Genomic DNA, 21723 nt, shown 5'->3' with positions numbered 1-21723 from the left:
GGTAGTGATCGGACATGTCCATGTCCCCAGGGCCTGTACTTACGTCTGTATCCCTGGACGGATCCCCTCAACTGTCTTTTGTTCAGCCAAACCTGTTGTGTATTAATATTTAGTGAGGGGGAGGGGCCCCCTTATAACATTTAAATACATTAGAATCTATTTCAATGAGGTTCCAGTCCTTTGTGGGCCTGAACCTCGTGATGCCGCTGGCGAGAGGCAAGGAAAATCGGGATCTCTCTGCAGAGAATTGCGTTTCCAGATTCTCTCTGGACTTTGCGCTGATGACCCGGCCCAAGGAGAGTGCGGGCTCAAAATCCCCCCCGTAGATTAACCAATAAAAACAACAGCATTCCAAAACTTCACTAAAATAGAAATTAATACATTAGCAATTACATTTTGCAATGGTTCAGACAACGAGCATCTCAATTATACTGACAAAGAAGATCCCAGGTTCTATCGCTCATCTCTGCTGAGCTAGCTGACCTCAACTGCTGAACTGAAACATTTAGCAGTATTTTACAGCAAAGACAGAAACGTTCTCATAAACCCCAATTTATGCCGCAAAAAGAACCTAGACTGAAAACAGCAGGCAAATAACTACTTCAGTGAGTGTCTAAAGAAGTATTGCAAGGTCAGACATGCTGGGGACAATTCTCTGGCCCACACGCACAGGCACAAATCACCTAATGGCCAGAGACTCTCATGACAGGGGCCATAATGCAATTTGCACAGGGGAGGGCTCACTTTGAGATTCTCCCCACCCCTGGCCAGCAACGTCATCGAGTTCACACCCTCGCTGGTGGGAAGCAAATTAGCATATTCAAATCATGATTCAAATATGTAAAATTAGCTTTAAGTTGAATTCAGTTGGCTCCTTAAATTTGCCCACTGGCCGGCGGAGCATGAAGCCAGCGGGAATTACTACTGGTCTCCACAAATGGATACCAGACGTGATGACCATGCGGGTTGCTTGGAGGCCATTAGAGGCCCCAGGTGACCCAGGACATGGCTGGACAGTGCCCTGGACACTGCGAAGGGATAGGGCTTGAATCGGGGGCATGAGGGACAGGACCTGAAGAGGGGGGCATGAGTGATGGAGCCTGTAGGGTAGGAATAGCGGTTGCTAAAAGGAGGGGGCTTTTGGCAATCCCCACAGCAGGATTTCACTCATTTTGGGGAGGGCGTGGGGGGGTGTGGTGGTTGCTGGTTCTAGTGACTTGGGGAGGGCTGACGCCATGCTTGGGGAGGGTGGTCTTTGCCAACAGATTTGGGGGGTGCAGGGGAGCTGTAGAGATTGTCTAGAGATTGGGATGGCCTTTAAAAACAGTGCCCCAGTCTCCGACAAGCCGGCTTTGATAGCGTCTTTAGGTCCTGCACATTCTTTCATGGCATGAATTACTCCAAGTGTGGGTGGATTGCGATCTGGATCGTGGCATATTTAGAAATTTTTTGGTGAGAACTGTGCCCGCGATCTCTCATATGCAACTTTCAACCAAAACCTCTCTACCGCCTTGGATGGAGGTAAAAGTTCCCATAACACTATTTCAAAGAAGAACAGAGGAGTTCTTCCCAGCATCTTGACCAATATTTATCCCTCAACCAACATCACCAAAGCAGGTTAACTGGCCATTAATTGTCTCATTGTTGTTTGTGGTATTATTCTTGTGTGTAAATTGGTTGCCACCTTTCCTACATTACGACAATGGCGACGCTTCAAACAAAAACTTGACTGGCTGTAAAGTGGTTTGTGACATTATGCGGTTGTAAAAAGATGCTATGTAAATGCAGGTTCTTTCTTTTTGTGCTCGGTTTCCTGGGATTCTACCCTGCCACCCCCTCACCCTCCGCCAAATCCCCACCACCAACCAACTGAATTACAAAAGCATCTTCTCATCTTCGAGTTATTTTTGGCATATAGGTCATACAAAACACAAAATTGATACAATTACCTGTGATTGCTTGTTTAAGTTAAGATAAGTTATCAAAACACACCATTCAGCTACAAATGGGCGGCACGGTAGCACAGTGGTAGGGGCGGCATGGTAGCACAGTGGTTAGCACTGCTGCTTCACAGCTCCAGGGACCTGGGTTCCATTCCCGGCTTGGGTCACTGCCTGTGTGGAGTTTGCACATTCTCCTCGTGTCTGCGTGGGTTTCCTCCGGGTGCTCCGGTTTCCTCCCACAGTCCAAAGGTGTGCGGGTTAGGTTGATTGGCCATGCTAAAAAAATTGCCCTTAGTGTCCTGAGATGTGTAGGTTAGAGGGATTAGTGGGTAAATATGTAGGGATATGGGGGTAGGGCCTGGGTGGGATTGTGGTCGGTGCAGACTCGATGGGCCGAATGGCCTCTTTCTGTACTGTAGGGATTCTATGAAATTAAATTTTGCACATCAACATATTACGGATCCCCGTGTGTAATTCAATGTAAATTAAATGCCATCTCTTATCTCAACAATTTCTAATACTGTTACTTAACAATGGCAAGTTAGGTTGTTATACTTAGCTATTTCTCAGCAGTTCAAACCAAAATGAATATCAACATAATTTAATAACTAAATCATTCTGTAGGAACCATTACAATACCTTCTCTCAGTTCAATTTGTTGTCGCTTTGAAACCAAAAATATGGGTAATATGTCAAAGATATTACGGTCATCTGATGGAAAATACCCAAAAAGCTGCATAACAAAAAAAATATTCATTATTATTAACGTACACTTCTTACAAATACTGCTATTGTTATAATACATGAGCTAAATGGCTGATAATAATTGAGATGGTGAGTAATTCTACTTCATCAAAAGAAAAATGACAATTCCTTCCAAAGTTAATGCTATTCAGTCCTCACGTAAAGTTCATAAAAGCTTTCGTCATGCTGTCAGAATCTGCCCTCAAACCATGTTGCATATCTTAGCACTGCATAGAATTATAGGGTGGCATGGTGGCACAGTGGTTCGCACTGCTGCCCCACAGTGCCAGGTCCTGGTTCGATTCCCAGCTTGGCTCACTGTCTGTGTGGAATTTATATGTTCTCCCTGTGGCTGCATGGGTTTCCTCTGGGTGCTCAGTTTCTTCCCACAGTCCAAAAGATGTGTTGATTAAGTGCATTGGCCGTGTTAAATTCTCCCTCAGTGTACCCGAACAGGCGCCAGAGTGTGGCAACTGGGAGATTTTCACAGTAACTTCATTGCAGTGTTAATGTAAGCCTACTTGTGACAATAATAAATAAACTAGAATCATGTAGCAGGGAAGGAGGTCATTCAGCCTGTCGTGCCTGAGCAGGGTCTTTTAAAGAGCTACTCAATTTAGTCCCAAACTCCAGCTTTTATCACATAACCCAGCAAATTTAGTACTTTTTAAGTACATGGCTTTTGGGTCCCTGGGACATGAAAAGAAACCCAGATCTTTAGTTCTTTGCAATTTAAAGCAAAACTTTCTGTTGACCTGGAAAAGATGCCACAAGTCACATGACCAAATGATTGGCCCTTTGTCTGGGAGCTCCCGCCAAAAATTGAAGAAATAAAGGAATCTTTTTCTCAGTTTCAGGAATCTCACACCTCATTGTGCAAACTCCTTAAATTCACTCGCACATCAGAACTCGTTATGTCTAAAGAGCTGCTGACAGACCCATATCCTTCCTGGAACTGTCCAAGCTCAAAGAACAAAGAACAAAGAACAGTACAGCACAGGAAACAGGCCCTTCGGCCCTCCAAGCCTGTGCCACTCCTTGGTCCAACTAGACCAATCGTTTGTATCCCTCCATTCCCAGGCTGTTCATGTGACTATCCCGGTAAGTCTTAAACGATGTCAGCATGTCTGCCTCCACCACCCTACTTGGCAGCGCATTCCAGGCCCCCACCACCCTCTGTAAAAAACATCCCTCTAATATCTGAGTTATACTTCGCCCCTCTCAACTTGAGCCCGTGACCCCTTGTGATCGTCACTTCTGATCTGGGAAAAAGCTTCCCACCGTTCACCCTATCTATCCCCTTCATAATCTTGTACACCTCTATTAGATCTCCCCTTATTCTCCGTCTTTCCAAGGAGAACAACCCCAGTTTACCCAATCTCTCCTCATAGCTAAGACCAGGCAACATCCTGGTAAACCTTCTCTGCACTCTCTCTGAAGCCTCCACGTCCTTCTGGTAGTGCGGCGACCAGAACTGGACGCAGTACTTCAAATGTGGCCTAACCAGCGTTCTATACAGCTGCATCATCAGACTCCAGCTTTTATACTCTATACCCCGTCCTATAAAGGCAAGCATACCATATGCCTTCTTTACCACCTTCTCCACCTGTGTTGCCACCTTCAAGGATTTGTGGACTTGCACACCTAGGTCCCTCTGTGTTTCTATACTCTTGATGACTCTGCCATTTATTGCATAACTCCTCCCTACATTATTTCTTCCAAAATGCATCACTTCGCATTTATCCGGATTAAACTCCATCTGCCACCTCTCCGCCCAATTTTCCAGCCTATCTATATCCTGCTGTATTGCCCGACAATGCTCATCGCTATCCGCAAGTCCAGCCATCTTCGTGTCATCCGCAAACTTGCTGATAACACCAGTTACACCTTCTTCCAAATCATTTATATATATCACAAATAGCAGAGGTCCAGTACAGAGCCCTGCGGAACACCACTGGTCACAGACCTCCAGCCGGAAAAAGACCCTTCGACCGCTACTCTCTGTCTCCTATGGCCAAGCCAGTTCTCCACCCATCTAGCCACTTCTCCTTGTATCCCATGAGCCTTAACCTTCTTAACCAACCTGCCATGTGGGACTTTGTCAAATTTCAAAAGGGAAACCAAACGGACGTCATTTGCATCTAATAAGCTCGCATTGCTCGTGGAGTCAGTAGGTCTGCCTAGACAATGGCTTCCCAACACTAGTTCCCTCAATGTGGATGGTAACTCTTTCAACAATGAATGACTGGGACATTATCAGTCCTGAAATAAAAGCCAGTTCCAGACCCTGGATAAAATTTCCGCTTGAAGTCATTGTGGAGAAAAAAGGTCACATAACCCAAGTGACCATTTTGAACTCTCTATATGTCTTTGGGAATTGGAAAATCCTCAGACTGCTGTTTTAACATCAACTAGACAGGACTGCAGCAACCCAGCTGAGTAAGCAATTGGTTATCAACTCTCAATTCCACAAAGCCTGCTTGAATTTAAAGGGCCCTGATCAAACATACCAAGCAGTCTCGGCACAGAAAGCCCATTGTGCTGCAGCATCATTCGTTTCATAGAATCCCTACAGTGCAGAAGAAGGCCTTTCAGCCCATCGAGTCTGCACTAACCACAGTCCCACCCAGATCCCTAGTCCCATAATGCCACACATTTACTCTGCTAATCCCTCTGACACCAGGGTCAATTTAGCATGGCCAATCAACCTAACCCGCACGTCTTTGGACTGTGGGAGGAAACTGGAGTACCCGGAGGAAACCCACGAAGTCATGGGGAGAATATGCATACTCCACACAGACAGTGACCCGAGGCCAGAGTTGAACCCAGGTCTCTGGCGCTGTGAGGCAGCAGTGCTAACCACTGTGCCACCGTGCCGCCCTGTTTAGGACTTATGTATTGTTATCTCCAACCAGAAACTCATTGGAACAACTCTGCCACAAAGGAAACACCCTCTATACTTTGCCTTCTCAGACTCTGGAAATTACATGAACTAATATTCACTTCTATGGTTCTTGTACTGTAAAACTATTTTTTTCTATCGCCCACCTTTACTGTGTGTGTCTGTGGGATGTCGTGGATACTCCTCCCCTGGGTTTTATTTTTATGTGAAATAAACTGACATTCTGAGTGAATCATTATGTGTGTTTGCTGCAGATGATTAGTAAATTGGATCATGAAAACCAAGAGATTGGGAAGCCAAGCCACAGTATACTTTCAAAGTAATTCAAACACCATGGCTATGGACATGTTGGAAGAGATAATAAATAGGTGCAGTCTCTCTCCCGTCTGTAACAACGACCAGCTGCTGTTTGAAAGTTCTTATGGAATCTGCTTTCTCTACCAGATTGGGTAGTGCATTGCCAAATTTAGCAATTCTCAGTGTGAAAAATGTTATCTTTATTGCTCTTTTGTTAATTATTTTAAATCAGAGGCCTCAGGTTAATCACCCATTTATTTGTCAGATGTATTTCTACTTGCTCTCATCAAAAGCCCTCATAATTTTGAATATCTCAATTAGGTTTCTCCTTAACAATTACCACTTTCAGGAGAACAATCATTGCATTTCCGATCTCTCCAAATAACTGAAGACCCTGATACAAAGTCTCATCATGATAAAGATCCCCTGTACCCTTTCCAATATGTTGATATCGCTCCTAAATGTGGTTCCCAGAACATTAAGGTTGATGAAGGAAGGGTGTCGTCTATATGGATTTCAGTAAGGCATTTGACAAAGTCCCACATGGCAGGTTGGTTAAGAAGGTTAAGGCTCATGGGATACAAGGAGAAGTGGCTAGATGGGTGGAGAACTGGCTTGGCCATAGGAGACATAGGGTAGTGGTCGAAGGGTCTTTTTCCGGCTGGAGGTCTGTGACCAGTGGTGTTCCGCAGGGCTCTGTACTGGGACCTCTGCTATTTGTGATATATATAAATGATTTGGAAGAAGGTGTAACTGGTGTAATCAGCAAGTTTGCGGATGACACGAAGATGGCTGGACTTGCGAATAGCATTGTCGGGCAATACAGCAGGATATAGATAGGCTGGAAAATTGGGCGGAGAGGTGGCAGATGGAGTTTAATCCGGATAAATGCGAAGTGATACATTTTGGAAGAAATAATGTAGGGAGGAGTTATACAATAAATGGCAGAGTCATCAGGAGTATAGAAACACAGAGGGACCTAGGTGTGCAAGTCCACAAATCTTTGAAGGTGGCAACACAGGTGGAGAAGGTGGTAAAGAAGGCATATGATATGCTTGCCTTTATAGGACGGGGTATAGAGTATAAAAGCTGGAGTCTGATGATGCAGCTGTATAGAACGCTGGTTAGGCCACATTTGGAGTACTGCGTCCAGTTCTGGTCGCCGCACTACCAGAAGGACGTGGAGGCGTTAGAGAGAGTGCAGAGAAGGTTTACCAGGTTGTTGCCTGGTATGGAGGATCTTAGCTATGAGGAGAGATTGGGTAAACTAGGGTTGTTCTCCCTGGAAAGACGGAGAATGAGGGGAGATCTAATAGAGGTATACAAGATTATGAAGGGGATAGATAGGGTGAACAGTGGGAAGCTTTTTCCCAGATCAGAAGTGACGTTCACGAGGGGTCACAGGCTCAAAGTGAGAGGGGTGAAGTATAACTCAGATATTAGAGGGATGTTTTTTACACAGAGGGTGGTGGGGGCCTGGAATGCACTGCCAAGTAGGGTGGTGGAGGCAGGCACGCTGACATCGTTTAAGACTTACCTGGATAGTCACATGAGCAGGCTGGGAATGGAGGGATACAAACGATTGGTCTAGTTGGACCAAGGAGCGGCACAGGCTTGGAGGGCCGAAGGGCCTGTTTCCTGTGCTGTACTGTTCTTTGTTCTTTGTATTACACGATGCTCCCATTGATACCAACCCAGTAAACATTTAGCATAACATCCTTGTTTTCTTTTATTCATTTACGGGGTGTGAGATTTGCTAGCAAGGTCAGCTTTTGTTGCCCATTGCTAACTGTCCTGCAGAGGGCGGTGGTGAGTGTTAAGGACGTGGCTAATGGTAAGTGCTGAGTTGTTCAAATCCTATAATGGAAACTTGAAATAATTGTCCTCAGATGTATTTTTGCAATTTAGTATATGGAAAGATTTGACATCCACAGAATCGTGTCCCAGATGTTTTGTGATGATTTTTTAAAAATGCTAATTGTGAAATAGAAAAAGCCTCAATAAAGTAAAGTAAGAGTACATTAAATAAGACCAAAAGAGAAAATGCTGCAAAATCTCAGCAGGTTTGGCAGCATCTCTAAGGAGAGAAAAGAGCTGACGTTTCGAGTCCAGATGACCCTTTGTCAAAGCTAAAAGGCATAGAATGTGGGAGATATTTATACTGTAGAGTGAGGGAATGAAAGATGAGTCATAGCCACAATAAGAAGAGGAAAGGCTGCTAATGGCAGTCCATAGACAGAATAGAAGGTGTGAATGGCCAAACGGCAGAGAAGCTGAAATCAGAGGGTAAGCTGTGACAGATGAAGATGTGGTGGGAGGGAGGGAGATGGGTGGGAGAGAGGTAAAATGGAGAGAAAGGAGAAGCATAGGTGGAGAAAAGGTAAGGAAAGGAAGGTAAAAATAGGGGAAAAGCTTGGGGGGAAAGAAAAATAGAGGCAATAAAGAAATAAAAGGTAGAGAACATTTTAAAAATTGAAAACAAAGGGGTCGAGGTGGGGTAGAGCTAATCATCTGAAGTTGTTGAATTCAATGTTGAGACCAGAAGCTAAATAAGACAATGGCTATACACAGTATCATTTGTTTAAGAAGTTCCAAACAGTCTTAACTTAACTGTCTTTCAGAGCTAACTCTCCCCAAATTGTTCCACAACACCTTACAGATTTTAGAATCTATAAAAATCTAGTAATGGTCACCACACAAGGCAGTTACATCTTTTTTGAAGTTGCTTCTGCGGTAAAACCAGCAGTTTGCTTTTCAAGACAAGCTTTCTTCAGAGACCCTTCATGCAAGGAGGTAGGCAACTATTCCTGCTGTTGGCTGAAGTCTAAAAACAACTCTTTGCATAGCTTTAATCATCTCCTTAAATACTGTTTTTCCCTTTGATCTTCCATAATGTGACCTGGCTTGTTTAGAACTCAGACATAATTAGCTAATTTCTTTGTTTTAGCTTTTAAAGTGTAAAAGCAAAGTATATTTCCTTTATGAACCTTTCTTCACACCTCTCTCTCACACCTTGTTTCTCTTCCGTTGAACCTTTAGCAACTTATTCAAATCCATTCGTGCTTTGTCCCCCATTGCTACTAACTTGCCCTAGGTAAAAATCCGTTTGCAGTTTTACTAAGCTCATCAACATCTCAAGTGCACTAGTTCCATTAACATGGCCTCTCTGCCCCTGCCATAATTAACTTGCATGTTCCCACTGTTTTAAAATACATAACCAGCAGAAAACATTCCAATTTCTTGGATTTCCCTATATATTCTCCTGACAGTGAGCCACTTGCCTGAACCACTGCTGTTTCTGCAAAGTAGTTTTGTTCACAGGTTGCAGGTTTAGAAACTGCTGTCAAAGGTGCCTTGATAAGTTATTATGATGCATCCTGTGCACCAGTAGTGGAGAAATTAGGCATTTAAAATGGTGGATGGGATGCTGATCAAGTGGGCTGCATTTCCCTGAATGGTGTCAAGTCTCTTGAATGTTGTAGGTGTTCTATTCATCCAGCCCAGTGCCTAACTGACTCTGCTCTTGCATCTTGATTAGAATTATACTTTAATAGTACAATTTAGTTTAAACTGCTCCTCCACCTTAATCCTTCCAAAGTGTGTCACATCACATTTATTCATGCTAAGTTGTATCTACCACATTTTCTGTATTCATTCATGGGATGTGGATATCGCTGGCTAGGCCAGCATTTATTGCCCATCCCTAATTTCCCTTGAAAAAGTGGTGGTGAGCTGCCACCTTTAACTTCTGCTGTCCATGTGGTGTAGCTAGACCCAGAGTTCTGTTCGGGAGTGAGTTCCAGGATTTTGATCCAGCGAAGTAACAGCAATATATTTCCAAATCAGGATGGTGAGTGGCGAGGTGGGGTACCTCCAGCTGGTGGTGTTCCCATGTATCTGCTTCTCTTGTCCACCTAGCTGGTGGTGGGTTTGGAAGGTGCTGCATAAGGAATCTTGGCGAGTTCCTGCAGTGCATCTCGTAGATGGTACACACTGCTGCCATTGTCCATCGGTGGTGGAGTGATTGCATGCTTGTAGATGGGATGCCAATCAAGCGAGCTGCTGGATGGTGTTGAGCATCTCGGGTGTTGTTGGAGGTGCACTCATCCAGCCAAGTGGACAGTATGCCATCACATTCCTGACTTTTGCCATGTAGTTAGTGGACAGACTTTGGGGAGTCAAGAGTTGAGTTGCTCACCACAGCATTCCTGGCCTCTGACCTGCTCTTGAGGCCACAGTATTTATATGGCTAGTCCAGTTCAATTTCAGGTCAATAGTAACCCCCAGGATGTTAATAGTGATGGTAATTCCATTGAATGTCAAGGAGTAATGATTAGATTCTCTCATGTTGGAGATTGCCACTGCCTGGCACTAGTGTAGCGTGAATCTTACGTGCCACTTACAAACCCATGCCTGGATATGGGGTGTATCAGTGTTTGAGGAGTCACGAATGGTGCTGAATATAACGGAACATTATTGGTGAAAATATCCATTTCAGACCTCATGATGGAAGATAGGTCATTGGTGAAGCAGGTGAAGCAGGTTGGGCCTAGGACACTACCCTGAGGAACTCCAGCAGTGATGTTCTGGTATTTAGATGAATGACCTCCAATGGCCACAACCAGGTATGAATTCAATCAGCAGAGAGTTTTCCCCCAGATTCGCATTGACTCCAGTTTTTATTCTGGGGCTCCTTTGATGCCACATTAATTCAAATGCTGCCTTGATATCAAGGGCAGTCACTCTCACCTGACCTCTGGAGTTCTACTCCCTTGTCCATGTTTGAAGCAAGGCTGTAATGAGGTCAGGAGCTGGCAGAACCCAAGCTGAGGTCAGTGAACAGGTTGTCGCCAAGTGCCACTTGATAGCGCTGTTGTTGACTGTTTTCATTATTTCACTGATGATTGAGAGTAGACTGATGGAGCAGTATTTGGCCGGGCAGGATTTGTCCTGTTTTTTTGTGTACAGGACGTACCGCAGAAATTTTCTACATGGCTGCGTGTATGTCAGCATTGTAGCTGTACTGGATCAGCTTGGCTAGGGGAAGCGCTAGTTTTAGAGTACAAGTGTTCAGTACTATTGCCAGAATATTGTCAGGACCCATAACCTTTGCAGTATCCAGTGCCTTCAGCCATTTCTTGATATCATGTGGAATGAATTGAATTGGTTGAAGGCTGACATATGTGATGCTGGGACCATCTGCCCATTTCAGCAATCTGCCTATGTTCTCCTGAGGTCCGCTACTATCCTCATCCCTGTCTTCTATGCTGCCAAGTTTTGTATTATCCGCAAACTTTGAAATCCCACTCATTCTATCCAAGTCCGGGCCACCCATATATAATAAAGAAAAAAATGGTCCCAGTTTCTCATAACTAATTGTGCCAAAATAAATTGGCATTTTCTGTTTAGCCTGCTTGTGTTCATCCTCTGGTCTTGGCTTGGTGCTGCAAATCTGGAGCTGGGGTTTTTTGGCCCTGTGGTGGTGGGGCCCACTGCAGGAAATACAGTAGCCCAGCCAAAGATACATTGGCTGCACTTTTACTCGTTCGCCCCACCCATCAGTGGACAGGGTGAGGCAGTAGAATCGTGCGAGAGCCGAGAAATCAGGTTCACACCCTAATTCTCGCCTCCCACGATTGTATTGGCACCGGATATTCAGCACATTCAGCCTCTCACCCATTTCCGGTGAGAAGCTGCATAATTTATGTAAATATATTTAAAATAGCATTAACATGTAATTGACGAGCTCGGGACGTGATCATCTGGGTTCACTTGGCCCAGGAGAAGTTTTCTCCAACAACCTGTTCTCCACATACAGGGAACAGCCATGTTGGCTTTGTCGGTAGAACTGGAGGTTATTGAGGCCCCCCAGGGAGGTGAAGGGCAAGGATGCCCCTTGGGCAGTGCCTGCCTGGCAGTGCCAGTGGAGGGTGGGGCCTGAAGGCGCAGGGTCTGAAGGGGGAGGGGTATGAAGGATCGGTATGGGGAGGAAGGGGGGAGCCACTGTGCACCCTGCTTGCGGTCGGTGCAAAGAGGGAGGGGGTCCTCATTGGGACTCTGCATGTGATCGGTATGGGGGGGCTCACTGCCATTCTGCAGGCAATTGGTGTGTGGGGATCAGTCAGGGCAGCAGGTGGAGGGGGGGAGCAAGAGCGATATTTCCAGGCAGTGTGGAGCTCACAATCAGCCACGGGCCACCGCAATAGCTGGGGGAGGGAGGAGGGGCTGGGTTGAGCCCAGTGCAACATATCTGACATGTCTCTTTCTCAGAGCAGTCAGGCCTCTGCTGTTGCAATTGAGTATGCACAGCCACAGAGGTCTGCACATGCGCAATAGCTCCCTCTGCTGCTACAGCAAGCTGGCTTGTGAGTTAAGCCCCGTCCACTCCATCTAGTGGCTGGAAACGGTCCAGCTCACTTTTTAATTATCTAAGTGCATAAGATTCTGAGTAAAGACTCACCCAAAAAATGGATCTGAAACTGTCCTGTGTTCACACGAGCTGGACAGTTTTTCTGGTAAAATCACCCCCCTTGACTGTCAGTGGGACTGGACTATCCAGCAGTAGATGGGGCCAGAAGATCCTGCCCTCTATGCTGCTTTGGTATTCCTGACCTGTACTAAATCAGACACTCCTGTCCATTACTTTCCATTCGCCGTGCTACTAATACCCCACGATAGATGATACGAAACCAATTTGCACCACAAATTTCATTAATACCAGTTCCTATGGTTACTAAGAATTATTTTTTAAAGTGTACATCTATGTTCAAATGCGCTGTGTATAAATCACTAACTAAAACATTATACTGAAATTTGGTGGAAAATAATGAAGTAACTAATTGTCAGATCTTCAAGTTGTGCTTATAGCTAATGTGGAAATTTCCATGACCCAGACCAAAGGAGCGTGCATGACTGCTTGAAGAAAGTTAAAGTTTTCCTCGGCATAATATAAAATGCCATAAAAAAAAACTTACTTCACACCAGTCAATGGGTGTTTCCAGGTTAATGTTAATCTTCTTAAACACTGCCTTTACATACTCAGTTTTCAATTCACCATGAAAGAGATCTTGTACTGTATCATAAAACTCATCATACGTCGTTGGTTCTGGTGAAAAGAATACATTGTAAGATGTCTGCGTATGTATGCACAAAGAACTCGCACATAAATCATGTATAAGATCATCAGTTTCTATTTAACAGGCATTTTTAAACAGAAAAAAGAAAAACATTTATAAAGAATCGTTTATGCTTTCAGGTTAACCCATAGTCCTTTATGGATAGTGAAATATTTTTGAAATGCACTCACTATGCAGGCAACTTGGCAGTCAATATGCAGATAGCATAATAGAAATTGGATGAATGACTAAAGCTTTGTTTTTGTCAGCATTCTTTGAAGAATAATTGGTGTCTAAGCCTCAGAACGTTTTTTCCAAATAGTGCCTCCTCTCCTTCACTCTTTTATTCTCCCTCGTCTATATAGAAACATAGACAATAGGAGCAGGAGTAGGCCATTCGGCCCTTTGAGCCTGCACCACCATTCAATACGGTCATGGCTGATCATGCACTTTCAGTATCCCACTCCCACTTTCTCTCCATACTCCTTGATCCCTTTAGCCACAAGGGCCACATCCAGCTCCCTCTTGAACTTATTTAATGAAGTGGCCCCAACAGCTTTCTGTGGTAGAGAATTCCACAGGTTCACAACTCTTTGAGTGAAAAAGTTCTTCCTCATCTCAGTCCTGAATGGCTTACCCCTTATTCTTAGACTGTGACCCCCCCTAGTCCTCATCCACTAACTCCTCTCTTGCCTGGATCCAGTTATCCACAACTACTGCCCTCCTCCCTTGACCGTTTCCCTTACCTCACCCCAAAACCCCCATTCACTGGCTTTTAACACTACTTGGCCTAACTACTGCATTTGGTCCTGACTCCTTGGATGCAGTGCATAGGCAATCAATCAATTTACAAGCAATTAATTTTAACAGAGGTTTTGTTTCAAACAAGTAACCAACTTTATTAAAATAGCAAAGCAGTTCCAGAACGAGATGTTAACAGATTTGTACGTTACTGTTACATAGTACAATTTTTTTCCGTACAATGCATCACAGTCACATTTGTTTCAAGGAGGTGTTCTCAAAAATGTGGCTAATAAATATGCTGTTTCCAGACATAACAGAAATGCCAACACATTTCACTTGCAAACATTATAACCGGGCTGCAAGTAATCCATTGTTTATCTGTGTACCTTCCTGGGGAAATAATTGCCACTTTTCACAAAGTCAGTGTTAGAACAAAGAACAAAGAAAATTACAGCACAGGAACAGCCCTTCGGCCTTCCAAGCCTGGACTGACCATGCTGCCCGTCTGGACTAAAACCCCCCACCCTTCCGGGGACCGTATCCCTCTATTCCCATCCTATTCATGTATTTGTCCAGTTGCCCCTTAAAAGTCACGATTGTATCTGCTTCCACTACCTCCCCCGGCAGCGAGCTCCAAGCACCCATCACCTTCTGTGTAAAAAAACTTGCTTCGTACATCTCCTTTAAACCTTGCCCCTCACACCTTAAACCTATGCCCCCTAGTAATTGACTCTTCCACCCTAAGAAAATGTTTCTGACGATCCACTCTGTTCACGTCCATGTTCTTCTGAAAAGAGAGACTGTCATTGATATAGCTCATTTCACAACATCTTCAAGGCATTTTACGGCCAACAAGGTACTTTGAAATGCAGTTACTCATGTAATGCAGGAAACATGGCAGCCATTTTGTGCACAGCAAGCTCCCACAAACAGCAATGACCAGATAATCTGTTGCTGTGGTGTTAATTGTGGGATAAATATCAGTCAGGACACTGCTCAGGGAGACAAGAGATGAAATTGCTGGGCCTCTGACGGAAATCTTTGTCGCTTCTTTGGACACGGGTGAGGTCCCTGAGGATTGGAGGATAGCAAATGTGGTCCCGTTGTTTAAGAAGGGTAGCAGGGATAACCCAGGAAATTATAGGCCGGTGAGCTTGACGTCCGTGGTAGGGAAGTTGTTGGAGAGGATTCTTAGAGACAGGATGTATGTGCATTTATAACGGAACAATCTCATTAGTGACAGACAGCATGGTTTTGTAAGAGGGAGGTCGTGCCTTACAAATTTGGTGGAGTTTTTTGAGGAAGTGACAAAAACGGTTGATGAAGGAAGGGCCGTGGATGTCGTCTATCTGGATTTCAGTAAGGCATTTGACAAAGTCCCACATGGCAGGTTGGTTAAGAAGGTTAAGGCTCATGGGATATAAGGAGAAGTGGCTAGATGGGTGGAGAACTGGCTTGGCCATAGGAGACAGAGGGGAGTGGTCGAAGGGTCTTTTTCCGGCTGGAGGTCTGTGACCAGTGGTGTTCCGCAGGGCTCTGTACTGGGACCTCTGCTATTTGTGATATATATAAATGATTTGGAAGAAGGTGTAACTGGTGTAATCAGCAAGTTTGCGGATGACACGAAGATGGCTGGACTTGCGGATAGCGAACAGCATTGTCGGGCAATACAGCAGGATATAAATAGGCTGGAAAATTGGGCGGAGAGGTGGCAGATGGAGTTTAATCCGGATAAATGCGAAGTGATGCATTTTGGAAGAAATAATGTAGGGAGGAGTTATACAATAAATGGCAGAGTCATCAGGAGTATAGAAACACAGAGGGACCTAGGTGTGCAAGTCCACAAATCCTTGAAGGTGGCAACACAGGTGGAGAAGGTGGTGAAGAAGGCATATGGTATGCTTGCCTTTATAGGACGGGGTATAGAGTATAAAAGCTGGAGTCTGATGATGCAGCTGTATAGAATGCTGGTTAGGCCACATTTGGAGTACTGCGTCCAGTTCTGGTCGCCGCACTACCAGAAGGACGTGGAGGCGTTAGAGAGAGTGCAGAGACGGTTTACCAGGATGTTGCCTGGTATGGAGGATCTTAGCTATGAGGAGAGATTGGGTAGACTGGGGTTGTTCTCCTTGGAAAGACGGAGAATGAGGGGAGATCTAATAGAGGTGTACAAGATTATGAAGGGTATAGATAGGGTGAACAGTGGGAAGCTTTTTCCCAGGTCGGAGGTGACGATCACGAGGGGTCACGGGCTCAAGCTGAGAGGGGCGAAGTATAACTCAGACATCAGAGGGACGTTTTTTACACAGAGGGTGGTGGGGGCCTGGAATGCGCTGCCAAGTAGGGTGGTGGAGGCAGGCACGCTGACATCGTTTAAGACTTACCTGGATAGTCACATGAGCAGGCTGGGAATGGAGGGATACAAACGATTGGTCTAGTTGGACCAAGGAGCGGCACAGGCTTGGAGGGCCGAAGGGCCTGTTTCCTGTGCTGTACTGTTCTTTGTTCTTTGTTCTTTTGACACCAGGGATGACACTATTGCTCTTCACTGGGATAATGCCATGACATATTTTGCTCTCACTTGAGAGGGAAAACAGGGCTTCAGTTCAGCATTTCATCTGACAGGTGGCACCATCAAACCTTACAGCACCGCCAGCCTTGAGTGTTGTACTCGGATTCTTCAACCCCATGACCTGCTGACTCAGACAGGTAAGAGTGCAGGTGAGAACAGAGCAGCAAACAAGAATCTCCACACCTGCCTCATTCTTAACATTGCGGGCAGAGGACAGAAATAGCCAGCGGGTATAGCCAAGGGGTGTCCCTAACCCGAGCCCTAAACCAGTTAGCAATCCAAAGGCCACCCAAAACTGATCACGGGGGGCGGGGGGGCCGGGGGGGGCGGGGGGGGTGGGGGGCGGGACTTTGATTCCCCTAACGTTATTTGTTATACATAAAGGGTGGGGGGACTGGGGTGAAGTGCGGTCTTACAAAAAATAATAAACTGAAGGAGGTCGGCAACTGGCAAAGATGATTGGAATAACAAAAATTAGAGATGGGGGAACAGGAGGGTGTGTGGGCCACAAGGTACCCGCCTGTGTAGCTGACTTTAAACTCTTTATTTAGCACTGAATTAGTTGGAGCAATTGAAAGGGGGCAGCACGCAAGATCAGGGCGACTGCATAGGAAATGCCTTCAGACCACCATGAGGTCAAACCTAACCAAATGTCCACTCCTAACCTAAGGAATTAATTAATTAATATCTATTGCAATAATTCCACAAACACGAATTAGTTTGCTCACCGAAATCTAGCACCTTTTTGCTGCTGTCTATGGCTTTCAAGGTACGCACTATAAGTGCGACCAGATTGTTGAATTGATCCAGACGCTCCCTGAAGGTGGGCAGAAGGAATGGGGCATCCAGCCCGTGGTCTGTGAAATGATCCATGTTGGCCTGATCTTGCTGACCTGCCCTTGATAGATTTTACAGAAGGGACGAAATATTCCACAATTCCTCCTCCCCCTAAAATAAAATGTTCCTCTCCTGGGGGCTGAGTGCAATTTGGGTATGGAGGAGGTTGAAAAGTTAGGATGACAGTAAGTTGGAAGAGGCCATGCCCAGCATGAGGGCTCATTGACACACCTGAGCATGTGACACTGACCTCCCTCCACCCCCGGTGCAGCCCACCTCCTCCTGTTGCCCCTAGCAACCCAGCCTCCCTGGACCAATCACAGTGCAGCCCAGCCTCCGATTGTCACATGGGTGCCATCTGTGACCTCAGTCCATCCACATGGGACAGCCAGATGAGCGCAAGTGAGGGAGGGGGAGGGTGAATGAGGGAGAGAGGGAGAGACTGAAGGGGGGAGAGGGTGACTGAGGGAGGGAGAGGGTGAATGAGGGAGACTGAGGGAGGGAGGGAAGGCAGGAGGGGATGAGGGAGGGGGTGAGGAAGGGAGGGAGGGGGTGAGGGAGGGAGAGGGGGAGGGGGTGAGGGAGGGTTGGGGTGAGTGAATGAGGGAGGGAGGAGGTGAGTGACTGAGTGTGAGGGGGTGAGGGAGGGTGTGAGGGAGTGAGGAGGGAGGAAGGGAGGGAGTGAGTGAGTGAGGGAGGGAGGGGGTGAGGGGGTGCGGGAGGCAGGGAGAGAGTGAGTGAGGATGAGAGTGAGTGAGGGAGGCAATGAAGGAAGGAGCAATGAGGGAGGGAGTGAGGGAGGCAGTGGCGGAGGGGGACTTTGCATCCTTCCCCCTTTCCACAGCATTCTCCAACACATCACTCCCCAACACAGCATGTCCAGGAGTATTATTCTTGTCAATATATCAATCATCTTTTAACGTATATTAAAGTTTATTTATTAGTGTCACAAGTAGGCTCACTGCAATGAAGTTACTGTGAAAATCCCCCAGTCGCCACACTCCGGTGCCTGTTCGGGTACACTGACGGAGAATTTAGCATGGCCAAAGCATGTTTTTTTGGGCTGTGGGAGGAAACTGGAGCATCCAGAGGAAACCCATGCAGACATGGGGAGAACGTGGAGAGTCCGCACAGACAGTGACCCAAGCCAGGAATTGAACCTGGGTCCCTGGCGCTGTGAGGCAGCAGCGCTAACCACTGTGCAACCATGCCGCCACAGTGCAAAACAAGAGATTGGTTTGTCTCTGGCCTCTGTGAGCCTGACCCCACCACCTTAAGTTACCATAAAACAGCCATCTCCTCTACACTATTATATGGGCAGCATTATTTTAATGTCTGCGAAATGTGCATATCTTTTATCAAATAGATAGCAAGGAACATGGTGAGACCCATTGAATTTCTAAAATGCAGTGACTCCATTCACTACAGAGTTACACTTTGGCGTTTGGTGCTCCATTGACCCATTGACTTCCAAGTCCTGAATACAAATCTATTACACAAATTACATCATGTGCTATTACCAACCTTCAGATTTGGAGCAACACAGTGGCACAGTGGTTAGCACTATGGCCTCATAGTGTCAGGGACTCGGGTTCAATTCCGGCCCCGGGTAACTGTATGGAGTTTGCACGTTGTCTGCATGGGTTTCCTCCGGGCGCTCCAGTTTCCTCCCACACTCCAAAGATGTGCGGGTTAGGTTGATTGGCTATGCTAAATTGCCCCTTAGCGTCAGGGTAGTATTGAGGAGGTGTGGAGGCTGCAGAAAGATTTAGACAGTTTAGGAGAGTGGTCCAAGAAGTGGCTGATGAAATTCAACGTGGGCAAGTGCGAGGTCTTGCACTTTGGAAAAAAGAATAGAGGCATGGACTATTTTCTAAACAGTGACAAAATTCATAATGCTAAAGTGCAAAGGGACTTGGGAGTCCTAGTCCAGGATTCTCTAAAGGTAAACTTGCAGGTTGAGTCCGTAATTAAGAAAGCAAATGTAATGTTGTCATTTATCTCAAGAGGCTTGGAATACAAAAGCAGGGATGTACTTCTGAGGCTTTATAAAGCACTGGTTAGGCCCCATTTGGAGTACTGTGAGCAATTTTGGGCCCCACACCTCAGGAAGGACATACTGGCACTGGAGCGGGTCCAGCGGAGATTCACACGGATGATCCCAGGAATGGTAGGCCTGACATACGATGAACGTCTGAGGATCGTGGGATTATATTCATTGGAGTTTAGGAGGTTGAGGGGAGATCTAATAGAAACTTACAAGATAATGAACGGCTTAGATAGGATGGACGTAGGGAAGTTGTTTCCGTTAGCAGGGGAGACTAGGACGCGGGGGCACAGCCTTAGAATAAAAGGGAGTCACTTTAGAACAGAGATGAGGAGAAATTTCTTCAGCCAGAGAGTGGTAGGTCTGTGGAATTCATTGCCAAAGAGGGCTGTGGAGGCCGAGACGTTGAGCGTCTTCAAGACAGAAATTGATAAATTCTTGATTTCTCGAGGAATTAAGGGCTATGGGGAGAGAGCGGGTAAATGGAGTTGAAATCAACCATGATTGAATGGTGGAGTGGACTCGATGGGCCGAATGGCCTTACTTCCGCTCCTATGTCTTATGGTCTTATGGTCTTATGGATTAACAGGCTAAATATTTGGGGTTACGGGGATAGAGGCTGAGTGGAATTGTGGTCAGTGCAGACTTGATGGGCCAAATGGCCTCCTTCTGTACTGTAAGGATTTTATGATTAACAGAGAAAAATTTTCAAAACATGTTATGTTTTAAGATTTTACTGCATCTGGGATATACTGTAATACAAACAGTTAACTTCTCAATATGTAACACAGCAAGAGGATATTATCTCCTGTACAGCACTTCCTTAACCTGAGTATCTGAAATAATCATTAAGGGTTGTTGGAAATACATGAAACAGGTGACAGCCTTAGAGTTGAGAGTGGCATGACTGAGCAAAGTCAAAAGATTGTATTGAAACCAGTGCTGTGGCTAAGAATGAAAATCTGGGTGGATCCCAGCTCATTGTGGATAGGAAGTGGCAAAGACAAATCATTCATGCTGTGCTGTATGAATAACTCAAGTTGCCACTTTGTTTTGTAGCTGCACCCCCCCCCTGCCCCCGCCACCTGCCCCCTCACCCAACTGACGCGACGATAAAGCATTCCAAATACAGACACACAGGTTTGGGGGTTTGGCCCAGGCCTACTTGTGTTATTCATCTCATTTTTCTGCTGGTCAGTCTGGCTTATCGCCTGCAGTTTAAGGTCGGGCCTCACTAATGTGCTTGTGCATTTGCTAATTTGGGGGGAAATCTAAGTTACACTCCTGTGCTGCAGCTGCATTTCGCCTGATTCACACACACACACACACACATTTGGGAAGGTCTGAATTTGAATTGGTTGGCCTACAACCTGCCGCACAACCACCTGTGGCAATATCCTGGTTTAAACCCTGGTGGAAAAGCCTGAGCACATGATCCAGCGTGACACCTGCTGCAGCACTGAGGAAGGGTGACACTTTGGATAAGATGTTTAATCATCAGTTGTCTATGGCTGCAACAATAAGCCTTTAGAATTTAATACCACAGTCTCTCACAGTGTGTAATTTTAAACTGTCTAAGAAGTTTAGTAAATGCATTTTTTATTTCCTTTGGTCTAAATACCCCATTATTATAATTTTAGTGGCACATATAAATGTTACATGGACGGAAGCAGTACTTTATGAGAAAATAACCACAAATTATGTTGGATCAAGTAATTCATTATTATCACAGATCACTTAATTCAGGGCATTTAATTGAGACAGTTCTGATGAAAGATCATCAACACAAAACATTGTGGGGAAAGTTTAACTTGGTTGGTAGGTGGGTATCTCTGCATGCAAAGGTTTAAAGAAGAAAAGTATTTCAACATGTTGGGGAGTTGGTAGGAACCCTCCAACTTCTGCATTTACCTAATGCGCGTTCATTTTTTAAAACAATTTTACTCCATTCTTAAAGTTATAAAGCCAATGCTCAGAGTGGACCGGGCAGACCCAAATCCATCTCCTCGCTTGCTCCAAAACCAATTCAAATTGAATCCAATTCATGGTCCCCACAAGAGTGATATACAAGATCCCAGCTGACAAGGTAAGGCATTGCACACCATCTTGGGCTTGATCTGACGTTTAATCTTAACCAAAAGGCCGAGAAATGCACCGCTGCCAGGGGATCCTGGTTTTACCCCTGCCATGTAATGGGTGGGTGGAACGCCCACCCACCTGACGAAGGAACGGCCAGTTCCGAAAGCTAGTGGCGTTTGCTACAAATAAACCTGTTGGACTTTAACCTGGTGTTGTGAGACTTCTTACTGTGTTTACCCCAGTCTAACGCCGGCATCTCCACATCGTGTAATGGGTAGGCAGACCTGCAATTTGTAATAGAATCTCTACAGTGCAAAAGGAGGCCATTTGGCCCATCGGGTCTGCAGCAACTCTCCGACAGAGCATTTTACCCTATCGCTATAATCCCACACATTTACCCTGCTAACTGCCCCTAACCTACACATCTTGGGACACAAAGGGGC

At 45.6% G+C, this 21723-nt stretch overlaps 1 protein-coding gene across 1 annotated transcript in view; it reads right to left on the bottom strand.

Moving 5' to 3' along the window:
• LOC144504902 (WD repeat-containing protein 64-like) overlaps positions 1–17190 on the bottom strand; it is a 139768-nt gene extending 122578 nt beyond the window's left edge. Inside the window, exons 1-3 of the mRNA XM_078230650.1 lie at positions 17046–17190; positions 12861–12991; positions 2583–2676 (exon numbers count right to left, since the gene is read on the bottom strand). Coding sequence (XP_078086776.1) covers positions 2583–2676; positions 12861–12991; positions 17046–17190 — 370 coding nt within the window. The remainder of the gene's footprint in view (positions 1–2582; positions 2677–12860; positions 12992–17045) is intronic.
• Between the last annotated feature and the right edge of the window lie 4533 nt (positions 17191–21723).

Source organism: Mustelus asterias, chromosome 15 (genome assembly GCF_964213995.1).
Source record: "Mustelus asterias chromosome 15, sMusAst1.hap1.1, whole genome shotgun sequence".
Taxonomy (NCBI): domain Eukaryota; kingdom Metazoa; phylum Chordata; class Chondrichthyes; order Carcharhiniformes; family Triakidae; genus Mustelus; species Mustelus asterias.
The sequence above is the reverse complement of the archived record's forward strand: the minus strand, read 5'-3'. Positions and strand labels throughout refer to the sequence as shown.